This window comes from Chenopodium album, chromosome 5 (genome assembly GCF_948465745.1).
Source record: "Chenopodium album chromosome 5, dcCheAlbu1.1, whole genome shotgun sequence".
In the NCBI taxonomy this organism is placed as follows: Eukaryota; Viridiplantae; Streptophyta; class Magnoliopsida; order Caryophyllales; family Amaranthaceae; genus Chenopodium; species Chenopodium album.
Window position 1 is genome coordinate 489,733 of NC_137838.1, and position 24,350 is coordinate 514,082.

At 34.6% G+C, this 24,350-nt stretch overlaps 4 protein-coding genes across 5 annotated transcripts; 2 read left to right on the forward strand and 2 right to left on the reverse strand.

Moving 5' to 3' along the window:
• Window positions 1–430: 430 nt before the first annotated feature.
• LOC145629939 (peroxidase 29-like) lies at window positions 431–2,842 on the reverse strand. Its single transcript, XM_081682177.1, has 3 exons — window positions 2,033–2,842; window positions 1,275–1,641; window positions 431–912 (listed from the first exon to the last, which is right to left on the reverse strand). Exons 1-3 carry the CDS (start codon window positions 2,264–2,266, stop codon window positions 503–505), a joined length of 1,011 nt encoding a protein of 336 aa, XP_081538303.1. The 5' UTR covers window positions 2,267–2,842; the 3' UTR covers window positions 431–502.
• A 1,095-nt stretch (window positions 2,843–3,937) lies between these two features.
• Window positions 3,938–8,421, reverse strand: LOC145629940 (pentatricopeptide repeat-containing protein At2g37320-like). Of its 2 annotated transcripts, XM_081682179.1 has the most exons (4): window positions 8,304–8,421; window positions 5,786–7,590; window positions 4,991–5,177; window positions 3,938–4,369 (listed from the first exon to the last, which is right to left on the reverse strand). In XM_081682179.1, exon 2 carries the CDS (start codon window positions 7,473–7,475, stop codon window positions 5,868–5,870), a length of 1,608 nt encoding a protein of 535 aa, XP_081538305.1. In that variant the 5' UTR covers window positions 7,476–7,590; window positions 8,304–8,421; the 3' UTR covers window positions 3,938–4,369; window positions 4,991–5,177; window positions 5,786–5,867. The 2 variants fall into 2 exon arrangements, with proteins under 2 accessions (XP_081538305.1, XP_081538304.1); XM_081682178.1 differs by lacking the exon at window positions 3,938–4,369 and having other exon boundaries at window positions 4,703–5,177.
• An 8,604-nt stretch (window positions 8,422–17,025) lies between these two features.
• On the forward strand, window positions 17,026–17,798 carry LOC145629941 (uncharacterized). Its single transcript, XM_081682180.1, has 2 exons — window positions 17,026–17,176; window positions 17,266–17,798. The coding sequence occupies exons 1-2, from the start codon at window positions 17,084–17,086 to the stop codon at window positions 17,743–17,745; spliced, it is 573 nt and encodes a 190-aa protein (XP_081538306.1). The 5' UTR covers window positions 17,026–17,083; the 3' UTR covers window positions 17,746–17,798.
• Window positions 17,799–22,141: 4,343 nt separating this feature from the next.
• LOC145629942 (putative pectinesterase 67) lies at window positions 22,142–24,082 on the forward strand. Its single transcript, XM_081682181.1, has 5 exons — window positions 22,142–22,592; window positions 22,900–23,062; window positions 23,146–23,352; window positions 23,476–23,723; window positions 23,926–24,082. Exons 1-5 carry the CDS (start codon window positions 22,300–22,302, stop codon window positions 24,080–24,082), a joined length of 1,068 nt encoding a protein of 355 aa, XP_081538307.1. The 5' UTR covers window positions 22,142–22,299.
• The last annotated feature ends 268 nt before the right edge of the window (window positions 24,083–24,350 follow it).

Here is a 24,350-nt window from a genome sequence, read left to right on the forward strand (position 1 = left end):
CTCAAGATTTTATTTTGATTGTAGTTTGTATGATTTTGGTTTTTGCTTCATACAAAGTAATAAATATCACAAAGTGGATAAATATTGTCATTGATAAATTTTATTTACAGTAGTAGAAATTCATCTATAATTATTTATTAATATCAACGAGGAAGCAGTATCTTTGTTTTTTTGCATGTAGTTGATCTTAGTCAATAAACTAACACTAGCTTGATCAGTCTTAGCTACGAAAATTGGAAAACAATGGTAGTTTGATTCCTAAAAATACATATATAAAGAAATAGAACTTCGTAACGATAAAAAATTTTAATATACGTATAGGAAAAAAATTGTTTTAAGCAGAAATGATTTACGAATTTCTTTCGTTCTCATAAAATCAAATTTAAGTACACAACATAGCTTTAGACATACATAACAAGATGATCTTAATTAACAACATATTAGTGATAAATACAGTAGTGCAGGCTGCTAGGTAGCAACTCATGACTACGAAATTTAGTCCTTAATTGTCTACAAAGTTACACATGCTCCTAATTATACCATGATTACCAGTTAACACTCCTGCATATGAGAGCTTTAAAAAAGCAGAACCAAATTCTTGAAAGAAATCGTCAGAATTAGCTGCAAACTGTTCCACAATCCCTGCTGTTCGAGTGTTTAGGGGCAACTCTGCATCAATCCTTAGCACACCTCGGCGCTGCAGAGAATTCTTGTAGTACAAATTGTCAAATATAAATGTTGAAGGATCATTAAGCACAAAACTTATATTTTGAGAAAAGGGTATGTTTTCAGGACAGCTGAATTTTAAGAGTGCTTCAAATCTAGGATCCATGTTGCTCCCTCTCACGTCAGATGGCCTGTACAAACGATCCATAATGTTTAAGCAATGTGTGACTCCTAAAGTATGTGACCCTGCAACCATAAATTTGTAGTTTACTTTATGTTATTATTAATGAAATGTTCAATGGCAAAATATTAAATTCTTTTCTATATACTTGAAATGCAAAATGAAACATGATCAAGGAAAATATTGCTAGTAATCTAGTATTTTTCAAGTTTTGTTATGCAATGTGTTAGCTTGATCTGTCAAGATTATATCTTGGAACAAATTACGGTAGAGAATGGACTGGGGACATAGCCTTAGGCAACCCGGTTAACTAGGCAGAGCTAGAGACATAACCTTAGCCCTTAGGCTAAACCACCACTGGCCATCTATACAGCAGTAGAGAGCCAGATATTATGGTGAAAAAAGTTGATCAAAAAATGAAAAGTACCCATAATGGCAACTGTTTCCCGAGTAGTCATCCCTAGCTTGGCGAAAAGGCTGAGAGCGTCATCAACTCCAAAATCAGGTGCAGGGAGGGAAGCATCAGCATCTTCAGAGCTTGAAGCTGAGATTGAGTCTCTCCTACCTAAAGGAACTATTATTCTTGGACCCCCAGAAATAGCCACTGCCTCTCTAGCAGCCAACACTATAATATCAGCACAAGAGACTAGCCCTGGACATTCTTCTTCAATCCTTGATTTTATTTGGTTAATTGATTCCCTCTTTCTAATCCCAAAGTTCTTTTTTGCTCCCAGCTCTGGTGGCTCTAAGGACGCCGAGTTAGACACATCGATCAGAATTGATGCATCACAGCCCTGACAAAGAATAAAAGGTTTCTGTTAGAAAAACTCATAAGATTCATCATGCATGCAAACTTGCTAGTAACAACGTGTACTAAGTACTAACAGGCCAGTGTAAGTTGCCAACCTTGCATTGTACCATTACCATGATACACTAATAAATATATTAACTATAAACCACAATAGGCAAACTTTTAGGAGGTATCATATGTAAGAACCAATAACTTCGACAAGCAGAAAGATTGTGCTGAAGTATATCCTTAAAAGTAGAACAAAGGAAAATAGTACTTAGCAGCTAGTTGATTGAGTACAAATGTACAATAAGTCGAAAGACAGACGAGTACAAGCTAAGTATGATATTGTTACAGAATTCAAGGGAGGCCAGGAAGGCGTAGAGAAAGAGTACCTGAACTTGGCAGTCATGGAACATGAGCCTTAGGAGAGCAGCAGCAGAAGTAGGATCATTGGTAAATACAGGAGCAAGCGTAGCTCTGACAATGTCCTCAAGTTGAGGGCAAGTTTTGTTATAAAAATTATAGGAAAGACCTTTAGGAATAGAATTGTTAGCACTAGCTGAATAAACAAGAATAATGAGAAAAAATGATAAAGTAAGTGTACTTGTAATTGTAATTCTACCCATGTTATTCCTATAGTCCAAATTTTTAGGAGGGAATGTTGGACTAGTAGTTGGGAAGTAGATATGAGGTTAAGGGGTGTATTTATAACCCCTGAAAAGTGGAAAAAAAAATATGGGGTTAAATTTTTTATTAACAAATGGGATGACATTATTTACCTTTTCTATTTGTAAATTACTTTATAGCACTTGTTCTAGGTTAAAACTAGTGTATAGTTATCTTGCTAAAACACCAATGCAGAGTTGCAGACTATGAGACTGTGAAAGTAAGGTTCACCTTGTATATGGAGTATGTCATTATTATCCAGCATAACAAAGATAAATTTTCCAGTTTCTATTATGAAATATCTCTAAATAAAAGTTTACTCTCCTTTCAATATTATTTTCGGTTGAAGTTTTTTATTGTTAGGTTAGTATTCTCAGCTCCATAGTAATCATGTAACTCACACTCTATTGTTCATGCCAGCACAATTCATCGAAAAATCCTTCTTTCTCTGTTATTCCTAGTGCATATTTTAAATGAACATTTGAATGCAAGAGTTTCACAATACCTTCCAAAGATTATACATTAATAAACACACGAGAAACATTTACCCCATCTCTAAATTCTGAAATGTTTTGTAGGCCTTAACGCCCTTAAGCCAAAGCATGCATACATTTGCAGAGAACCCAAAGATAGTTTTTATTTTACAGCATGGCTGTCATTTCCTATTGCCGGAGTGTACCTTTCCTCTTTTGGAGAGAAATTGCTGTAATCTGCTTTTACCAAACAAGTAACTCCATAAATTTGCAGAGTACCCAATAATCATGCATTACATTATAAAAGAATGATTACCTGAACATGCAGTACATTTCTAAACCTACCACATGATCAGAAAAATACGGGTATAAATTTCTTACCAAGATGCATCCAAACCAAAAATTACATCACAATATATAATTTAGACAACTGAAAGCAGAAATAATAGTAGATGATGCATACTATCTTTAGCAAGCTGACATCTTTACTGAATCAGAGACTTTCTCTTTTATAATGCACACTATCTTTTTTAGTAAAAATTACTATTAACATCGGTGGCATTCAAATTGGTTGCAAATGTCAGAGACTCAAGAGTATAGTAATCTAGCACTACGCACACAAGCTTTTTTTAGCTATCTGCCTTCTGTTTTTCCCCGTCTTTGGTCTAAATAAATTTCTAGTCTTTCCAGCAACATCATTTGAAAGGACTTCCTGTAATGTTCAAATTTCTAGTCTGCAATGAAAAATTCTACAGGTGCTGACCGAGATGTGTTTTTTTATGGGATGGTCTCACCAAAGACTTGTTCAATAAGTATATCAACATGCTTAATCATCCCAATATTTCAGTCCTTGCTTATTTTCCACAAATCTCTCATGCTTATAAAACAAGCTTCCAAAATATTGTAGGTCCATATTATAAGAGGATGAAGTGGACTAACCCGGAAAATATCCATATGATTTCATAATACTACTGCTTGCAATCCAAGCAACCCCCCCCCCCCCCCCCCAACCCACACACACACACACCCTCAAATGAATGAATTATTTTACCAGCTGCCAGTTCAAGTTTCCCTAAATTTGAACACTGCAAATTATAAAAGAATCCAGAACATCATAAAGCCATTTACCACACACCAAACCTAAGAAGTCATCACCTTTTTCAACTAACAGTTTGACATCAAAAAGAGTTTGTATGTCAAAAAATTACATGTCACCATTACAATGCTAATTTTATGTCAATAATGCCTTTGAAGCTTGATTTCAACCGCAAATTTTATTCACTATAAAGGTCAACAGGGACTATGAACTTATAATTTGTTTTGAGTTTTTACCAGCAGAGAAATAAAAATATGAATATTGGATGTTTTCAAATTCCTCCCCCCTATCACTTTTCCCCTGTTTCCAAAGTTTCTTTAGATAGTAAAAACATGACTCAAAGTAGCTTTATCAGCAAAAGAAAAATATAAACCCCTGTATTCTTCAAATTACCACTTTTACCTGACTGGGGTCATAATTGATAAAGACTTCTAACTACTCGTACCACAATACACTTTTGGTTCAATAATTGCAGCATCCTCCATTCCTGATTCCTAAAATAGGACAGGGAGATTTATGTAATGAAAAAGAATCTGCCATCAGCCAAATACTACAAAGAAAAAATGTTGTGAAACTGTTTCTTCAGACAGTAAATGTTTATAAGGCCAAAAACAAGATGAAGTGCAGCAGAGAAATTCTCTGACATTCTACAGCAGAGACTAAAAAAAAGTTATGCATTATAAAATTTTAAATCAATCCAGCAACAATCTATGATAAATGGATGTGCGCGTTATGATGTTGAAACTATACAAGCCATGCACTATCAAATTAATTAGGTAACACTAGAGTGTGCGAGATACAAAGTTGTTCAGCAAGTATACTGTGCAAGAAAAGAATTCAATTTTATTCAACTTTGCTTATTGGGAATACATATGTGGTCATTCAGAACATCACCAAATTTTGCAGATATTATGAACATCACATACAAGATTAAAGTCTACACATACTTCAAAACTCCACTACCTATATCCCTAGCAAGATCCCCAAAATCTGGACAAACAACCCAGTTCTGAAATGTCTGCATGCAGATGTTTGATAGGTAATGACAGACCAGGATTAATTGTCACTATGGGAAATGAACTCAGAACTGTGAAAATCAACAATGATTTGCTTACTTCTTCCAAGAAGCTATTTGCTGCTACCGTGTCATTGTGAAGGGTTACATGCTGATGTAGAGCAGTACAGAGCAGAGACAAGCCAGCAAATGCCAAAGGACCTGGTAAACCCAACATGTCTCATCTTGGTTTTTGGCGGATGCATGAGAAGCTTCTATTTTGCCAGATTCAATGCTAGATTAAACGCCTAAAGTCAAATTTAGCCAATTAAGAATAGATCTCTTGAAGAAATTACACGCACAATAGATTTTCTTTAAGCCAATTGAATCTAGAAATACAATGGAAAAGCCAATTAAGAATTGAGAGCAGATCACAATCAATATAGTGAAGAATATAATTGACTGAATGTGTTAAGATATGTATAGGTCCCTGCCTGATAACAAGAAAGGCATACAAGGCTAACTAAGACTTGTAATTTAATGGTGTTGTGATTACAAATAACCTATCATTTTAAGGTTCTGATTTTTAAGATTACAAAATATAAGTATATGGTCTATCACTGATCTCAGGCCTTATTTTGTTCACCTTACTTTTACTTATTTCAAATAAGGTTATAAAAGATAAGTTCAAGTTAATTCAGATAATTTCAATTAAAATATAAGAAAATCAAGTAAATAGAACACACCCTAAGTACATAGCATGTGCAAGACCACAAAGGTACACCAAGACAAACTATAAGTGTAGGTGGGCTAAACAAAAGAATCAGAAACAAAGGTAGAAAAGTTGGTTGTTGTCATGAATAAAATACAAAAAGATTTCATTGAAAACTGTGCTTCAATAGAAGGATGCATGTACCTCACAAAATCAATTAGTGGATGGCTGGACACATATGCAGCAGCTGAACAAATTTGTGTATTAGCATTATTCTGCCAATTCATCATGAAACATTTGTGCAAGAATAAATATCAAACTCTTCGTGAGATTCGAGCACATGATCTGATTTGAGCTGACATTTCAAACCCTCCAACATACAGAAAACCTCATTCATTCTGGAGTTGGTAGTGTCATCTGCTTTAAAGCTGACGACTTCATTCCCTATCTCAATCCAGCTGTATCCGGGATTTAATTGGAGATCGGTGTCCTTCATCATTTTCCAAACTTTTGCCACCTGATCCCACATTCCAACCCTTGCATACAACTTTGCAAGCTGCACATGGGTGGCAGCACACGAAGGTTCTAGTGCAAGCCTGTTCTCAGCAGCCTCTATACCAATCCAAACATTATCATGAAGCCTACACGAAGCAAGAAGCGAGCCCCATATGATGGCATTGGGTTTTATTGGCATGTCCAAAATTAAATTTCGGCCCTCATCAATCAAGCCAGCTCGACCAAGAAGATCAACAATACATGAGTAATGGCCCAAATCAGGCTCCACACCATATGCTACCATTGAATCAAAATACATATGACCTTGTTTAACAAGACCAACATGACGACATGATGAGAGAACACCTAGAAATGTAATACAGTCAGGCTTCATTTTCTGCCTTTTCATCTCCTCAAAGAGATCAATTGCTTTCCAAGCTAGTCCATGCAACGCATACCCTGAAATCATGGAATTCCATGAAACAATATCTTTATCATGCATTGACTCAAATACAGAAAATGCATCTTCAACATCACCACACTTGCAATACATTGAGACAAGAGCATTGGCAACATGAAGATATGAATCAAAACCCGAAAGAATGGCCAGACAATGAGCACTCTTTCCTTGTTTAAGAGAGCCGTTACCTACACACGCACTCAAGAGACTTGTTAGTGTATAATCATTAGGTTCAAGAGATGAATGTCTCATTTGGCTATATAGCTCCAAACAGACATCAACTTGGTATTTTTGAGCAAATCCAGAAATGAAAGCAGTCCATGATACAACATTTCTCACAGGCATATCCTCAAACACCATCGAAGCAGAGCATAAATCCCCACACTTCGAGTACATGCTAATTAAAGAACTTCCAACATAGACATTTACAAACAACCCATTTCTGATAGCTAAGCACTGAAGCTGAGTTCCACAATGAAGATTCCCTCTATAGCCACAAATACTTAGTGCATGTGGAAGCAATGTGACATCAATTCTAAACCCTTCTCTGTGTAGTTTAAAAACCCCTGAAATCACATCATCCTTGAAAGAGAAAGATGGAAGCATTTGATCAGGTGGATTTTGGTTTCCGGAACATGCATTTGCAAAGTCATTGGATGCTTTAACTTCACTAAGATTTTTTGAATGCGTTTGTAGCAAGTCCTGAATAAGTTGAAGATGGCAATGTTGGTTTTTACTAACATCGGTGGGTTTTGGAGACACAAGATCAATAATTCTCAATGCCTTGTTCAGACTTTTGATATCACTGCTTTGTTTTAGTCTGTGAATACTGAAGCTCCTGAATTGAAAAGGTGTCTGAAAAATTGTTAAGTATGCTGTGGATTTGAAGAATGCCCTTTTACACTTCCAATAGCACCAGGAAATATTCAAGATGTTCATCCCTAAGAAAATGAAACCAGTCCCATGTTTTGCTCCCTTTCTCGCAGAGAGCTGAAATCACTTAAATCTTCGAGAAATAAAGCTTGGCATTTCCAGCTCAATTAAGTAATGTACACTGCAGCACGGTGTTGAATGATTTTGTCAAGTAATGTAAAATGTAACAATGGTTAAAACAGTAGAATATAAAATGTAACTTAGGTTAAGACATAAGAATATAAGATGCACAAATAATTTGTGTCAAGTTTAAATAATACTCACATTATTAGTAACAGAACAAATGCAGATAAGTCTGTTAAACAACAGCTGAGTGAATGCTTCTCTGATGACAGTTTCTTTAGCCTGGTTAAATGGAATGTTGACCAATATTTACAGATACATTTATATTTGAAGCTAAGCAAAGCTAAGCTTGTACTGAAACGCTTGCGAGCAAACTCAAAATTTCCAATTAAACTTGTTGAATATTTGGAAACTTCGACATAAATAGACTTAACAATGGGCCATTATACAAGAATAAACTGATCAAACTAAGAAACTACACAAATATATCTATACCCAACTACAAAATTTCTTAAACAATTTTTTTAGTAATCAATCAGATGAGACAAGATTAGAGCATTCAAGCAACTCCATGACAAACAATCACAACAAAATACGCATACCCATTACCCTTTTAAGAAAAATAAAGGACCAGCATGTTTGCATAGTTTCATACTTTCATTGAGGCATTTAATCAAACAGGTAGCGTGCATTACAGTAGCGCGATTCAATAGCAGATCAAAAGTCATAGAAAGTTAATGTAATTGAAATTGTAATGGGTCTGAAATTTACCAATATTAGTTGATTAATGAGAGAGCAAGCTAAGTAGGTTGTGCGCTTAAGAGTGCTCCACCGATGGTATCTGCCGCGCCATCGGTCATAAGCAGCCGCCTGTTATTGTTGCAGCGACCTGCTTATTGCTGCTATTACTATTGTTGTGCTTGAGAAATGAGAAGCAGCAGATAAACAATCACAACAAAATATGCATACCTATTCGAGTTCTTGAACTCAGAACTCTGGAAAAATACAGAGAAAATAGAGAAAAAGAGAGAGAGAAATTTTTATTAGAGAAAATCTAATCTTCTCATACAAGCTAGCTGATATATATAGCATACATCAGGAAATAGAATCTCTAACAAACTCTATGTATCACCAAATACGTGGGAATCTAACCATAACAGAATATTGCCAGCTCATTAATTATGTTCTTAAGGAAACGCTGCTGTATCATCTTTAGCTTGATCAAAAACTATATGCTGCAATGAATGATCTTGTTCTTCTGCTGTAAGCTCATCATGATCAAGATGATCATGATTCTCATTACCCCCCCTCAAGCTAGGAGGTGGCTGAGAAAAAGTCATCCCTAGCTTGGACAGAAGCTCATAGAGATGAGGAGAAGGCAAAGACTTAGTGAAAAGATCTGCAATCTGATCTTTAGTAGGGAGATAAGTAAGCTCAATGAGGCCCTGCAACACTTTATCCCTTGTAAAGTGACAATCAAGCTCAATATGCTTGGTTCGTTCATGTTGAATAGGATTTTTGCCCAAGTGAATAGCAGAAAGATTATCAACATTTAGTTTAATAGGTTTGAGGTCTGTAACCCCTAAATCTTCCAATAACCTGACAAGCCAAGTGATCTCATAAGATGCAGCAGCCATAGCCCTATATTCAGCCTCTGTAGAAGACATAGAAAGAGTAGTCTGTTTCTTAGATTTCCAGGAAATAGGACTTTTGCCAAGTAACATGAGATATCCAGTGACAGATCTTCTTGTATTGGGACAAGCTGCCCAATCAGAATCTGAATACCCTTGTAGAGTTAGCTGTTGAGAAGAAGCTAATAGAATTCCTTGACCAACAGTACCATGTAGAAAGGCATTGTTAATATCAAGTTGTAACAATGGCCATTCTTTGCTTGCTGCAACAGCTAACAAACACCTGATTGTAGCCATTTTAACCACAGGTGAAAAAGTTTCATCATAATCTAAACCATATTTCTGAGTATATCCCTTTGCCACAAGTCTTGCCTTAAATCTTTCAATTGTCCCATCCTTTTTTAACTTGATCTTGAACACCCATTTACAGCCTATTGCCTTTTTACCCTTAGGTAAGTCTGTCACTTCCCAAGTTCCAGTTGCTGCTAAAGCTTCAAGTTCTTTGTTCATAGCAGCTACCCATTCTGGATTTTGAGAAGCCTCAAAGTATGTTGCAGGTTCAGTGTAAGAACAAAAACCACTTATCAAAACTTTACAAGGTGTAGGTAGTTCCTCAAAACTAACCAAGTTACACCAATGTGGAGAACCAGTAACAACACAAACAAAGTTATCCATCCAGCTAGGTCTTTTTGTGGGTCTTGATGACTGTCTTTCTGGTATAACAGGCTGGGTTTTTTGTGTTTTGGTTTGGGGTTTAGGTATTTGGATATGTGTTTGGGTTTGTGTTTGGTCATTTTGTGGAGTTGGGGTGCTAGATTCTGAAATAGGAACAGCTGGATCAGAAGAATTGTGTTGTCCTGTTCCTGGGCTAGTGTCTGTATTTTGGGCAAAAATATCTGGAATTTCAAGATCCGTGGCAAAATTGAAGGGTGTGTCAGCAGGTAAGAAAATGGGATCAGGTTGTTGAGTAGAAGATGTGAAGTGGAAGGGAAAATGTTTCTCATGAAATGTAACATCTCTAGAAACAATTATCTTGTTTGTTTCAAGATTGAGTAACTTGTAACCTTTCTGTCCAATTGGGTAGCCAATGAAAACACAAGGTGAAGCCCTTGGATCAAACTTAGACCTATGTGTTTTCAAAGTATTAGCATAAGCAAGGCACCCAAAAACTCTTAAATGATCAATACTAGGTTTTGACAAATGCAGCTTCTCATATGGTGTGACAAAACCAATGCTACTCAAGGGCATTCTATTGATCAAATGTGTGGCTGTCAAAAGGCATTCCCCCCAATATCTTATGGGTAATTTGGACTGGAAAAACAAAGATCTAGCTGTCTCCAAAAGGTGTCTATGTTTCCTTTCCACAACACCATTTTGTTGTGGTGTGTCTACACAACTTGATTGATGAAATATCCCATACTTCTGATAAATTGAAAGAATTCTACCCTCACACAATTCTTTGGCATTGTCAGTTCTTATAGACTTGACTTTCACCTCAAACTGATTTTGAACAATCCCAAACAAATAATCCAAAATGTCAACAGAATCAGTTTTATTTTTCATTAAAAATGTCCAAGTATGTCTTGACATATCATCAACTACAGTAAGAAAATAAGTACATCTGTCATGTGTCATAGCCTTATAAGGCCCCCAAACATCTATGTGCAACAAATCAAAGCATTGACTACACTTAGAACTAGAAATAGGAAAGGATTTTCTGGTTTGTTTAGCCATTGGACAAATTTGGCAAACAGAATCTATACAGCACTTGGAGGGAAGACTAGCATTCAAATAATGCAATTTATTGAATGGTAAATGTCCTAGCCTTAAATGCAAGAGTTTAGCTTCTTCAGCAACTGCCAAATTCACAGTCAAACTGCTCTCCACATTATCCTTATCAACAGCATAAAGACCAGATTCCAAGTTACCAAGAACCAGGGAATTTTTCTGAGAATCCTGGATCATGCATTTGTCATGAGTAAAAACAATTTCACAACTCATATCTTTACACAGTTTATGTGTAGAAATTAAATTGAACTGTAAATTTGGAACATGCAAAACATTTTTCAATATTATGCCATTACCAAACCTAACAGTTCCAATATTGAGAACCTCAACCTTTTTGCCATCTGCTACTGTGATCATATTTGGCATTTTGTCAAAAGGAACATATGAATCAAAGAGATCTAGGCTTGAGCATATATGATCAGTAGCTCCACTATCTATGATCCATTTAGAATTTAGACAAGTAATAAGACAAGTGTTATTACCTGCCATGTTGGCCATTCCAGTTATATTTCCAGCATCATCATGTTTGTTTTGCTTGATGAAACTTAGGAACTGATTAAACTGTTCCTTAGAGATGTGAGTTGCATCAGAATCTTCAGTATCTGAACCATCATCACCATAAACCACAGCAGCTACTCTTTTTCCTTTTGAGAATCTTCCTTGATTTGGCCTAGGAGGATAGCCTTTTAGTTTATAACACTTGTCAATGGTGTGATTAGTCATTTTACAGTGTTCACAAAACAAATTGCCTTTCCTGTATCCTCCAGCATAAGTCTGTCTCACATCAGAACCAACCGATGTATGAAATCTCTGATTATCACCAGTTGCAAAAGCCATGCCTGAGTGTCTATTATACACATCAGTGATCTCCTTCTGCCTTTCATCTTGAATCAACAAATTATAAGCAGCTGAGATAGTAGGTAGAGGATTCATCATCAAGATGTTAGTTCTAACACTTGCATGCTTAGGATCCAATTTCATAAGAAATTGAATCAATCTTTCATCCTGCTGTGTCTTCAGAAACTTTTTAGTCAAGTTACAGGAACAACCATTACATGAACATATAGGTATAGGATTTGCTGCACTAATCTGATCCCAAACACCTTTGATTTTAGTGAAATATTCTGCAACTGATGAATTATCTTGACTAATCTGACCTAATGATTGCTGAAGAGAATACAACTGAGGTCCTGAGATAATGGAATACCTGTCTTCCAGATCTTTCCAGATCTCATGTGCTGTGGTAAAATAGAGAACACTCTTAGCAAGAGTATTGTCCAAAGATCTAAGCAGATAGGAAATAATCATGTTATTGCATCTGGTCCAAGCATTGAATTCTGCAGCTGTAGAATCTGGTTTAGGCAAGGAACCGTCAATGAAAGCCATCTTGTTCTTCATAGAAAGAGCCAAAACCATGCCTCTCTTCCAATCTGCATAGTTTTCACCATTGAATTTTTCAGAAACTAGAGAAACTGTTGGATTTTCACTCGGATGAATGTAGTAGATTGAGCTTGGATCTGCAGTAACATTTGGAGTAGAATTGACTGATTCTCCCATAATTTGAAGATCAGATGAAAAATAGGAACAATTTTGATAAAAAATGGAAATCTGAGTAAGAATTTAGCACAAAACTTCTTGAATTTTGGCTGAAAAATAGAATTTGATGCTGGAAAAATGTTTGATAATTGTTGATCAAACAAAAAATGAATGAATTTGTGAGAAATATGCGGAAAAATTAGCAGGAATTCTTCTGCTCTGATACCATATTCGAGTTCTTGAACTCAGAACTCTGGAAAAATACAGAGAAAATAGAGAAAAAGAGAGAGAGAAATTTTTATTAGAGAAAATCTAATCTTCTCATACAAGCTAGCTGATATATATAGCATACATCAGGAAATAGAATCTCTAACAAACTCTATGTATCACCAAATACGTGGGAATCTAACCATAACAGAATATTGCCAGCTCATTAATTATGTTCTTAAGGAAACGCTGCTGTATCATCTTTAGCTTGATCAAAAACTATATGCTGCAATGAATGATCTTGTTCTTCTGCTGTAAGCTCATCATGATCAAGATGATCATGATTCTCATTAATACCCAAATAACCCATTCATCAATGCTTCAGTTGAAGACTGTTAAACTTTCTTGCCTAATGTATTGAAAATTTGAAACTGTACCTTTTCTTTTTATTTATTTTTTAATTTAGTCCATTCATGGTTCGTTTCACTAGACTTTATTATAATTAAACTAAAGTTGCACACTTATTATTTTATAGATTCTCAATATATTCACGTCCCTTATTCAATGAGAATTTATTTTTTTTTCCTTAGTTTTATCTAGAGCTGTCAATTCGGGTAAGCGGGTCAGGTAAGAGTGGGTCGGGTCACTCAGGTCAATTTAGATTAATTCCATACCTATGCGGGTTGGGTTTGGGTTGGGTCATGCTTGAGGCGGATCACGTGGGGTCATACTTCTTATCGGGTTTGGGTCGGGTTTAGGTTGGGTTAATAACAAGTCGGGTTACATTCGGGTCGGGTGAACAATAGGTAGGGTTTAATTCGGTTTTCACGGATTAAAACGGGTTAGGGTAATTCTCATGTTCGAGTCAGGTTCGGTTCAAGTCAATAATTTGCGGGTTAGAATCAGGTCGGGTCATTCTCGGGTTTGAGTCGGGTTCGATTCAAGTCAATAATTTTCGGATTATAATCAGGTCAGGTCATTCTCGGGTTCAAGTCGGGTTTGGTTCAAGTCAATAATTTGCGGGTTATAATCAGGTTGGGTCATTCTCGGATTCAAGTCGGGTTATGTTCAAGTAAATAATTTGCAGGTTACAAGTCAATAATTTGCAGGTTACAATCAGGTCGGGTCATTTCAAGACAGGTCATATTCGGGTTCAACTAACTATAAATAGATAATTATCATTTTTATCAAGCTAATTATTTCCTATGACTATTATATATATGGAAATATTATACTAGGGAACTAAAGTCTATAATTTAGGAAGATAATTATCTTCTTTGACCATACAACAAATATAATAATATATATACTATATTTAACTCTTAAATTTGAGGATGATGCTTCTTTCTTTTGCTAGCCTGGACCGACTTGGTCTCCCAAGACAAAATGCTTTGATCAACAATAATAAGGTGGTCTAAATTGCATTTAAGGTGATTTGAAATCGGGTCGGGAACAATTTAGGTTGAATTTACGTCGGGTCAATAACAAGTCGTGTTAATTTCGAGTCGAGTAAGTAACAGATTGGGTTGAATTTTTGGGTTGGGTAAGTAATGGGTATGGTAAAATTTGGATCGGGCAAATAACAAGTCAGATTAAATTTAGGTCAGGTTAAAAACAAGTCAGTTGATTTCGGGTTCGGTTTGTAACAGGTTAAGTTAAATTCGGGTCGGGTTAGGAACAAGTCGGGTTGAATTCAGGTCAGGTTAGTAAAAAGTCGGGTTAAATTCGGATTTTGACAAGTTAAAACGGGTTTGGTTCAATTTCGGTTCAAGTCGGGTTTGGTGCAAGTTAATTAATTTGGCCGTTGTAAATCGGTAAATCGATGCAAGTTGTAAACCGGTAAATTGGCCGTTTAAAAGCAAATTGAATGGTTCCACACACCCAATTGGACTCCCGTAGGATATTTGGGACCATGGTAAACATTTCGGCAATTTTTATTTTTGGCCGAAAAATATTCAAAAATTCCAAAATTAAAGGCTAATATCCACGTTTTTTGATAAATTTTGGAGGTTTAGTAGCCCGGTGTTGAAAAGTTTTGAAATTCTATGGAATACATCTTGTAGTCATATAATGCCGTTTGGAACCATATATGATCATTATTTATTGTCATAAATGTTCGTGGTAGGCTTGAATTAATGAAATCGGTGCAAAGTTGTAAACCGGTAAATTGGTCGTTTAAAGGCAAATTGGATGGTTCCACCCACCCAATTAATAGGACTCCCGAAGGTTATAAGGGACCATGGTAAACATATCAGCAATTATTATTTCCGATTGAAAAAAAGTCTAAAAATTCCAAAATCAAAGGCTATTATCCACGCGTTTTGAGAAATTTTGGAGGTTTCGGGGCCCGGTATCGAAAAGTCTTGAGATTCTAGGGAATACATCTCGGGGTCATATAATGTCTTTTGGAACCATATATGATCACTATTTGTTGTAAAAAATGTTCGTGGTAGGCTTGAGTTAATGAAATCGGTGCAAGTTGTAAACCGATAAATTGGTCGTTTTAAAGGCAAATTGGATGGTTCCACTAACCCAATCGGACTCCTAAAGGGTATTAGAGACCATAGTAAATATTTTGGCAATTTTTATTTTCGGGCAAATAAAAGTAAACAAAAATTCCAAAATTGAAGGCTAATATCCATGCTTTTTGAGAAATTTTGGAGGTTTCGGGGCCCGGTGTCGAAAAGTCTTGAAATTCTATGGGATACATCTCGGAGTCATATAATGCCATTTGGATCCGTATATGATCATTATTTGTTGTCATAATTGTTCGTGGTAGGCTTGAATTAATGAAATCGGTGCTAGTTGTAAACCGATAAATTGGTCGTTTAAAGGAAAATTGGATGGATACACCCACCCAATTGGACTCCCGAAGGTTTTTAGGGACCATGAAAAAAAAATCGGCAATTTTTATTTCTGGGCGAAAAAAGAGTCAAAAAAATTCCAAAATTGAAAGCTTATCCACGTTTTTTGAGAAATTTTTGAGGTTGAGTACGGTGTCGAAAAACCTTGAGATTTTAGGGAATACATCTCGGGGTCATATAATGCCGTTTGGAACCATATATGATCATTATATATTGTCATAAATGTTCGTGATAGGCTTGAGTTAATGAAATCTGTTCAAGTTGTAAATCGGTAAATTGGTCGTTTAAAGGCAAATTGGATGGTTACACCCCCCCAATTGGACTCCCGGAACGTATTAGGAACCATGGTAAACATTTCGGCAATTTTTATTTCCGGGCGAAAAAAGTTAAAAAATTCCAAAATTGAAGTCTAATAATGTCCACGCTTTTTGAGAAATTTTGGAGGTTTCGGGCCATGGTGTCGAAAAGTCTTGAAATTTTAGGGAATACATTTCGGGATCATATAATATCGTTTGGAACCATATATGATCAATATTTGTTGTCATAAATGTACGTGGTACGCTTGAGTTAATGAAATCGGTGTAAGTTATAAACCGGTAAATTGGTGGTTTAAAGGCAAATAGGATGGTTCCACCCATCCAATTGGACTCCCGGAGGGTACTAGGGACCATGGTAAACATTTCGGCAATTTTTATTTCCGAGCGAAAAAAAGTTAAAAAAATTCCTATATTGAAGTCCAATATTCACCTGGTTGTAAAAAAAAAAATGAAGTCCAATATTCACGTTTTTTGAGAAATTTTGGAGGTTTCAGGGCCCGGTGTCGAAAAGTTTTGAAATTTTAGGGTATACATTTCGGGGTCTTATAATGTCGTTTGGAACCATATATGATGATTATTTGTTGTCATAAATGTACGTGGAGGTTTTTACATGTATAATTCTCGTGTTGATTTAGGGTATGTTCTCTTTATCAGCTTAATTTTAGTTCAGTTTAGTTTCTAATTTTCTTCTCTCATAAATAATTCATCTGACTTCAGCTCTAATCAGTTCCTAATTTTCTTCATTCTCTCCTAAACAATTCATCTCACTTCAGTTCTAATCAGTTCAGTTCTCAGTTCAATAAATTAGAACAGGCCCTTAATTATTTTATTGATTGTTTGTGCTTTGTTATGCAATTTCTATGTTACTCCTGAGTACCATGCACTTGGTAATCCAGGTTTATAAAACTTATGTTATTTCAATGTTAACTTTTTATTATTTTAGTTTATATATATGTTATTTTGAAATAAGTATATGTTATTTATACTTGTATATTTTTTTTTTTATATTCAACATCGATTCTTTCATTGTACACCACTTCTATAAAATTCATGTTATTTTGATATAAACTTATCCCTCACACACTCTCCTAATCAACTTTAAGAAACAAGTAATTAAGCTAGAGTGGTAGAGACTAGAGACCCCAATGAAAATAGGAAAACCCCACAATCGTAGCGTGAAAAAGGCAGTAGCTTTGGAAGGAGAGAAAATGAAGACCCGCCGCAATCTGTGTATCGAGGATTACCATCGCTATTACAAAAATCCACTCGCCACTCGTTTAACCATCGTCCAACTCAATCAGGTAATGTATTTCAATCCATCTCCATTTTCATTTCATTTCATTTCTCCATTTTTATTCTATGGTTTATTAATACATGAATTATGAAAAAGGTGTTCCATATGCACGGATTCATGAAAGTCGACAAGAAGCGTCAGAAGGTTCTGGAAGCATTGGATGGATTTGATCACACCATGTTGATGAACCCTATTCGTTCCTCATTATCCGATACTTCTTCATCACCTCATCTTCCTCTTTCCATGGATCAAGTCAACGATGACCTTGACTCTCTTCGATGGCGCGATGATCATCACAATGCTGCCTTTGCACTTCAATCTGTCAGCTCTTTCTCCTTCTCTAATGATCATACCCAGCTGCAGATCACTACTTGTGGGAAGAGGAAGAGGAAGAGGCTCAGGAAGCCGAAGCCGAAGCCGAGGAAGGTGGTGTTTAATCCGGTTTATAAGACCAAACCCAGGTCTAAGAAGAATGTTCAGAAGAGGAAGAGTCTTGCTGATATTATTGCTGATTGGGGAGTCACTCACTGTACATCCATTAGCTCTTCTATTTGTAATCAGGGTTGTGCCTGCTAGCTGTTTGTTGATATGTCTGAATGAAAATATGATGGTCATGACTACTATTTCGAATCAAGTAAGGGTAGGACTTGCTTACAATTTCGAATTTCTCTACATTTTTTTACCAACTAATATTATGTAGACGTTTTATTACTTCTACAGAATTATAAAATCTGGAACCAACTACAAGTCTAGAAGATTTAGTTCTTGAAAATTATAGAGCATCATAGCTACAAGAATGATAAAAGAATTCTCAAGTATTCTTTAATTTCTTTTAACCTCTATTTTCAACTATAAATATTGGTGATATGCATTCATTCAAGACACATACAGATAATGGGAAAAATCATAAGGGATCATTAAAGCGTTTATGACTTATAATAAATTATTAATGAATTAACTTTACTAATAAAAAAAATTCTCATAAACAAAACCGTTCAATTATATTCTTAAACTACAATTCGGTAATTAGAATAGATTTATAAACCTAGTAACTCATTATATTTTTTATAATGACTAACAACCCCAAAAACCGAAAACAGATCAATTTAAATTTTGTTTCCCCTCTTAGTTACAGTTTAAACACACATCAATTAGATGGTAAAAACTCTATGCTAAACTCTATAATTAACACTATTAATGTTAGCCTTCCTTTTAAATAATTTGTAAAGGATAAAAAAAAAATAAAAATAGAATACTACATACAAAAAATAAAAAATCATAAAAAATTTAAAAATATCCTATTTAGCACTAAAATATATCCGATAAAATATTAAAATAATTGGTATTACAACCAACATTATAATTCGACACTAGGTACACTCCTGAACACGAACCACAATCAATGGAGTTACACTAAAGGTTGGAATCCGACATACGGTCTTGAATGCCACCATATATAAAGTTACACAACTTCATGTATGAGATTAACGGGCAAATCAAACCCATTGATCTTAATTAGTTTTTCAGCATAGGGTTCAAATCTGTAGTCGGATAGTAGGCTCAAATCTTTAACCGGGTGGTAGTAGGTTATCGAACGAGTCTCCAGGTATATCAGACTCTCCATGTTTAAACAAATTGTATTTGCACCATGTTTTTTAACAAAATGTAATATATGTAAGTTGTATGATACCTACGAGCAGTAAATATAAAGATTGAATGGTTAAAAGAAATGTACATAAAACTTATAATACTTTTACGTAGTAAATGCAACTGACACTTATTAATAATCTAACTTAATTGGACTAGCGTGTTTATATTTGCCAAAAACTACTACAGCCGTTCAGCTATAACTAAACAAAGCAATATTTATGCAAAGATTAAATTTTTATCCTATGCCAGATTTGGATATAAAGGGGCCGGCAATTGGGCCATGGCTCCGCCCTTGCCATAGATGAGAAAGTTTGAGGCCGGCACGAGGTACTGAACACCACTATAGATGAATTCACCCTGAAGGTTTGAGGCCGGCGCGAAATCCTGAAAACCACCATAAATGAATTCACCCTGAAGGTTTGAGGCATCAAAGTTACACGGAAGGTTCCAGCCATCGATGAGGTTGTTATGGTTAACCGACTCATAAGTATAACCTAAACATTGGTAATTATTGTTGGTGGCAAAGAACGTGTTGAAACTACTATTGGCGGCGTTGTATCCGCACTCCAAATAGTTGTTAACAGGTGGATCATCTAATAAGGTTTGTTCATTATTATTAACGTTTGCTTCCTCCGAATTAGATATTTCTGCTTCTTCATTTTCTACAACTTCTACCGCCTTTTTTTCTTTTTTGGCTACTTCTTTGTGGTAGATTCTATATATAACGTAATCCAGATGCATCTCATCCACACAAAAAAAAAACTCATTAGAATATATATACTATTAAATATTTTACTTATACATAGCCGAGGTTATTAATGGTTCATTGAACACCGTGCAAATATAAAGTGAGTCGAACTTCAAGAATAGAGAGAGGAGTATATTTTTAAAAAAAAATAAAAAAAAAATTCTAACATACGTACCATCATACTAGAATCTTGATTTTCTCGTTTTCTCTTAGGTGTTACTTTGGGTTGATCATCACGGACTCGTTACTCAAGCATATGCCATTGCGTCTTATAATCCTTATTATCGCCCTTATTCTTTTTATTAGGGTTTATTATAAAATACACCAAAGCTCTTTGGTGTCCGATCAATGTACCATCATCGTCCTTGACTGGTTTATCTACTCCCGTAGCCTTCCAATACCCGTCTCCGGCTTTTCGATCGGGACGCTTCCCATTCTTATATTTTCTGTTTCTTGAGCTCAAAAAATACCACTTTTTATTTTTTCCATTCCCTTGTGGTTTGAATTTGGCTGCATGTTTAAATCACTAAAACAAAATTAATTAAACTAAATAAGTTCATGAAAGTGTCAATAAAAATATATGCCTATGGTGCTTCGCTATAAAAAAAAATGTCAATTGTCAGAATCTAGTTAAAGGACTCACTTCAGCGCGATAAAAAGACTTCAAAAAAACCTACTTAAAGAACCTTCTCACGAATTTTCCTTGAATTTATTTACTACGGAGTAGTAGGTAATCTACCGAAAATTTTAATTTGTCAAATGTCTAGAAGAGTAAAAGTAATTAAGATTCAAGAAAATCAAATATTACACACAACGAAATAAAGAATAAATAAATTGGATTACATGCTTTAATGACTTTATTTGAAATAATCGCTTTCAACTTGCATTAAGAAAAAATTACATAGTGGTGTGACCGTCGTAGACATTGATATTATCAACTTCATGTATAGGATTTATGGACAAATTAAAGCCATTGATCTTGGGTTTGTAGCATAGGGTTCAAATCTGTACCCTGGTAGGTTGTCAAACAATTCTCCATGTTTATTCTCCATTGTAATATTATTTTGGTGATTAGAGAAGGAAAGCTGTAGTGTTAGAGATTTAGAGAAAAAGTTACTTTGTTGATGAATTATAAAAGTTTGATGTAATAATGATTGTGATAATCAAGATTTACCCTTATAGTATAATATTAGGTGGTTGACCTTTGCTCAAGCATGCAACGTGAAGATAGATTTTTGATATAATTTTATACATCATAGGACACTAGGATAAGATTATCAAGTTAAATACCTAAAAAAAATAAAAATTAATTAATTTATTTATTTATTATTTTTTTTTTACCGATTCTATCTATTTTTTAAAGGCAAGGAGTAGGACTGTAGGACTCTGACCATACCTCAACTTTCACGATTTTTTGTATCTGTAATTACGGGTTACACACTTTAAGAGTAATTCTATCTATTACATAACAATATATATACTCCGTATATCGATATATTAAAATCAAGAAAATCAACAATTAGCACATAAACATATCTATGATGCGCGAAAAATATGTAATTTACGAGTTTAACAAGATATTATGTGTAGATTTAAACATCATATATATACGTAGTACTATTCTTACATATGTAGACCACAACTCTAATCTGCATATGGTATTCCATCCATGTTAGAATTTTCTTTTGTCAAAGAGCTATACATTCTAGGTATAATATCAATACGAGAATTTTATTAATTACATTTACATCCGGTTGACCAATGCACCCAACTAACCTAATATATTCACTTGGTTTGTTGAGAACTTGATTGAGAAGGAACGGTCCGTCTCACGGATCAATGTATAAAATAATAATCTTATTCTTAATATATTGCAGATCTTGGACCAAAAAGAATGGAAGGTCAAGATTTAAACCTTAACTTCTAGCTAGCTAGTAAGATTATTATAGATATCTAGCTAACTATTATTGAAACATAAAGTTTTATACGTATTACGTAGTATATCATATCAAAATTATTAAAGGCGATATATGCATTAGTACGTCTAATAATTCTAAGTATAATTATTGGGGGTCACACACTCACACCTCTATGAGTCTCAATAAAGATCTTTTTGTGTTCATTCTATAGTTGTTTCATTTGACTTTTCAAAGACAATATTTATTAATTTTGACCATATTTTATAGTTAAAGGAAAATTACATATTTTCATATACAATACCTTTAAATTTGTTTTAATGTTTGTGTAATTTTTTTTTTTATATCAACATAATATAAACTTTAGGATTAAATATATTATATTCAAACAATTAAATATGCATTTTAAAGACAGTGAAAAAATGAATAGAGCAACTAAGACAATGGTGGATATAGCTCCCCATAAAGGAGTCATTTTTCTTACCACCAAATTAGTTTATGTACAACCTTTAGCCTCAAATAAATGAGTCAAATCAAAATGACTTCAACTCACAACAACCACCATAAAAATTCCAAAGGAAAATTAGAGCCAACAGATAATAAATTTAAACAATCACTAAAAAATCTCTGGTGAAATTCTAATATAGAAAATCTAAATTCCTTGTATTACGGCTCCAAATCTAATAATGCCAAGCTCAAATATTGGCTAACAATAATTTTACCAGACCATTTCCTTTTTGTCAAACAAATTCTCATTCCTACACCCAATAAAAAATATAAAAAAAATTAAAAAAAATTAAAAAATCATCAAAAATAATGTATTTGCATGATACCAAAGTTTTGAATGCATTGGCAATAATAATCTATATAATTCTTGTTTCTAATGTAAACATAGGTGAAGGACATAGTTCTCATCATGAACATCAAGGTACCATCCATAAGAACGTCATAGACGCGCCTCTCCTAACTGGGAAAATCGGTGGTAATCGAACGATCGTGGTTGATGTTAATGGCAATGGAGATTATAAAAGTGTTCAAGCAGCAATTGATGCAGTTCCTGTAGGAAATTCTAATTGGGTCACCATCCATCTTAGAAAAGGAATTTACAGGTTTACATTTTCTTTGTATACATCATAACCATTAGATATATAGGGGACGTAAGTTTGCAACATAAATTCTTAACCTCGATCTTTTGAAAATTTTACAATAATCCTATAAATAGTATAATTTGTAAAATCTCCATAGGCTTGTACACTTGTACGTATCCTTGATTTCACCTTGAATAATTTAATACGTTACTAAAAATTCATTAATTTACAATGATTACCTAAGGAAAATGTATGTGATTATTTTATGAATAATTAATCTTAATAATTATATTATGTGCTTAATTAAAATGTATGTTTGGATTAATAGGGAGAAAGTACATATACCCCGCAATAAACCAAAGATATTCTTGAGAGGAAATGGTAAAGGTAGGACCTATATTGTCTGGTCTCAAAGCTCTACCGATAACATTGAGTCTGCAACATTCAAGGTTGAAGCCTCAAATTTTGTTGCATTTGGAATAAGTTTTAAGGTAATGTAATTTCCTAAACTAGAATATTTTATTAAATTTTCAATTAATTTAGTTTTAATAACTTGAATTGTTATAATATACAGAATGATGCTCCAACTGGAGAAGCATACACCTCACAAAATCAATCAGTGGCAGCATATGTAGCATCAGACATGGCTGCATTCTATCATTGTGGATTTTTTAGCACACATAACACACTCTTTGATCAAAAGGGTAGGCACTATTATCAAGGTTGTTACATCCAAGGCTCCATCGACTTTATCTTTGGTCGTGCCAGATCCCTTTTCCATGTACGTGTTTTCTAGTTTAAACTTTATTTGTCGTGGTTAGTTGGTTACATTTAATAATAGTGTATGTACTGTCTACACGAGTGGAAAACCTAATACATCTAAACATTTACTAATCAATTGTAGGAGTGTGAGATCTTCGTGTTAGTTGACCGGAGGATAAAGATCCATGGTTCAATTACAGCACAAAATAGGGAGAGTGCAGATGAACCAAGTGGATATGTGTTCAATAAAGCAAAGGTTTATGGAACAGGACAAGTTTATTTGGGTAGAGCTAAAGGTGCCTATTCTAGGGTGCTCTTTGCAAATACATACATGTCTGGGACTGTTACATCGGAAGGATGGACTAATTGGAGTTACGATGGATCCACCGAGTAAGTCATTCTGTCACTGTCTTATTAAATAAGGTGACAACTTTTTCTGAAAATTCTAAAATATAATAGCATGTACTATTAATTCCAAGCAAAGAGAGCATATCCATTGGGAAGTTATCACATTACGTTTAATTTAGTAGTTAAAACGAGTTTAAAACCCTATAAGAGACTTGATAAAAATCGATTATTGTTCATGTAACAGCAACTTATTTCATGCGGAGTATGCATGCCATGGACCTGGATCAGGCACAGGGGATCGAGCTTCGTGGAGTATACGTCTAAGCGACGAAGAAGCAGCTCCTCTTCTCACCATAGACTTCATTGATGGGAAGCAATGGTTACCAGCATGGATTGATTAATGTGTTTTTTCATGTAATTAAATTAATTAGTAGAGCTTTTAAAAATTAAAAAGATTTAATGATGAGAGAGTTGTTTGCATTGCTGCTTAAATTTGTACGAGTACTATATATATACAGTATACACTGCTCCCCTAAACAAGCTAAGGAAGAGATCCATACATCCAAGGGCTTTCATATAAATTAATTACTTGATCATACTTCCTTTAATTTGTTGAATTGACTACTTGGATTTTTGGTTGTTTATTTACCAGTAACTACTGAGTATGTA

Bases quoted from the DNA above. Each gene is read 5' to 3' on its own strand.
- LOC145629942 (XM_081682181.1), top strand. From the start codon at position 22,300: ATGTATTTGCATGATACCAAAGTTTTGAATGCATTGGCAATAATAATC. The intron at 23,063-23,145 runs GTAATGTAATTT...TATAATATACAG, and splicing joins CATTTGGAATAAGTTTTAAG to AATGATGCTCCAACTGGAGA. The intron at 23,353-23,475 runs GTACGTGTTTTC...AATCAATTGTAG, and splicing joins GTGCCAGATCCCTTTTCCAT to GAGTGTGAGATCTTCGTGTT.
- LOC145629939 (XM_081682177.1), bottom strand. From the start codon at position 2,266: ATGGGTAGAATTACAATTACAAGTACACTTACTTTATCATTTTTTCTC. The intron at 1,642-2,032 runs GTACTCTTTCTC...ATTCTTTGTCAG, and splicing joins TCCATGACTGCCAAGTTCAG to GGCTGTGATGCATCAATTCT. The intron at 913-1,274 runs GTACTTTTCATT...TTATGGTTGCAG, and splicing joins GGAAACAGTTGCCATTATGG to GGTCACATACTTTAGGAGTC.
- LOC145629941 (XM_081682180.1), top strand. From the start codon at position 17,084: ATGAAGACCCGCCGCAATCTGTGTATCGAGGATTACCATCGCTATTAC. The intron at 17,177-17,265 runs GTAATGTATTTC...ATTATGAAAAAG, and splicing joins CCATCGTCCAACTCAATCAG to GTGTTCCATATGCACGGATT.
- LOC145629940 (XM_081682179.1), bottom strand. From the start codon at position 7,475: ATGAACATCTTGAATATTTCCTGGTGCTATTGGAAGTGTAAAAGGGCA.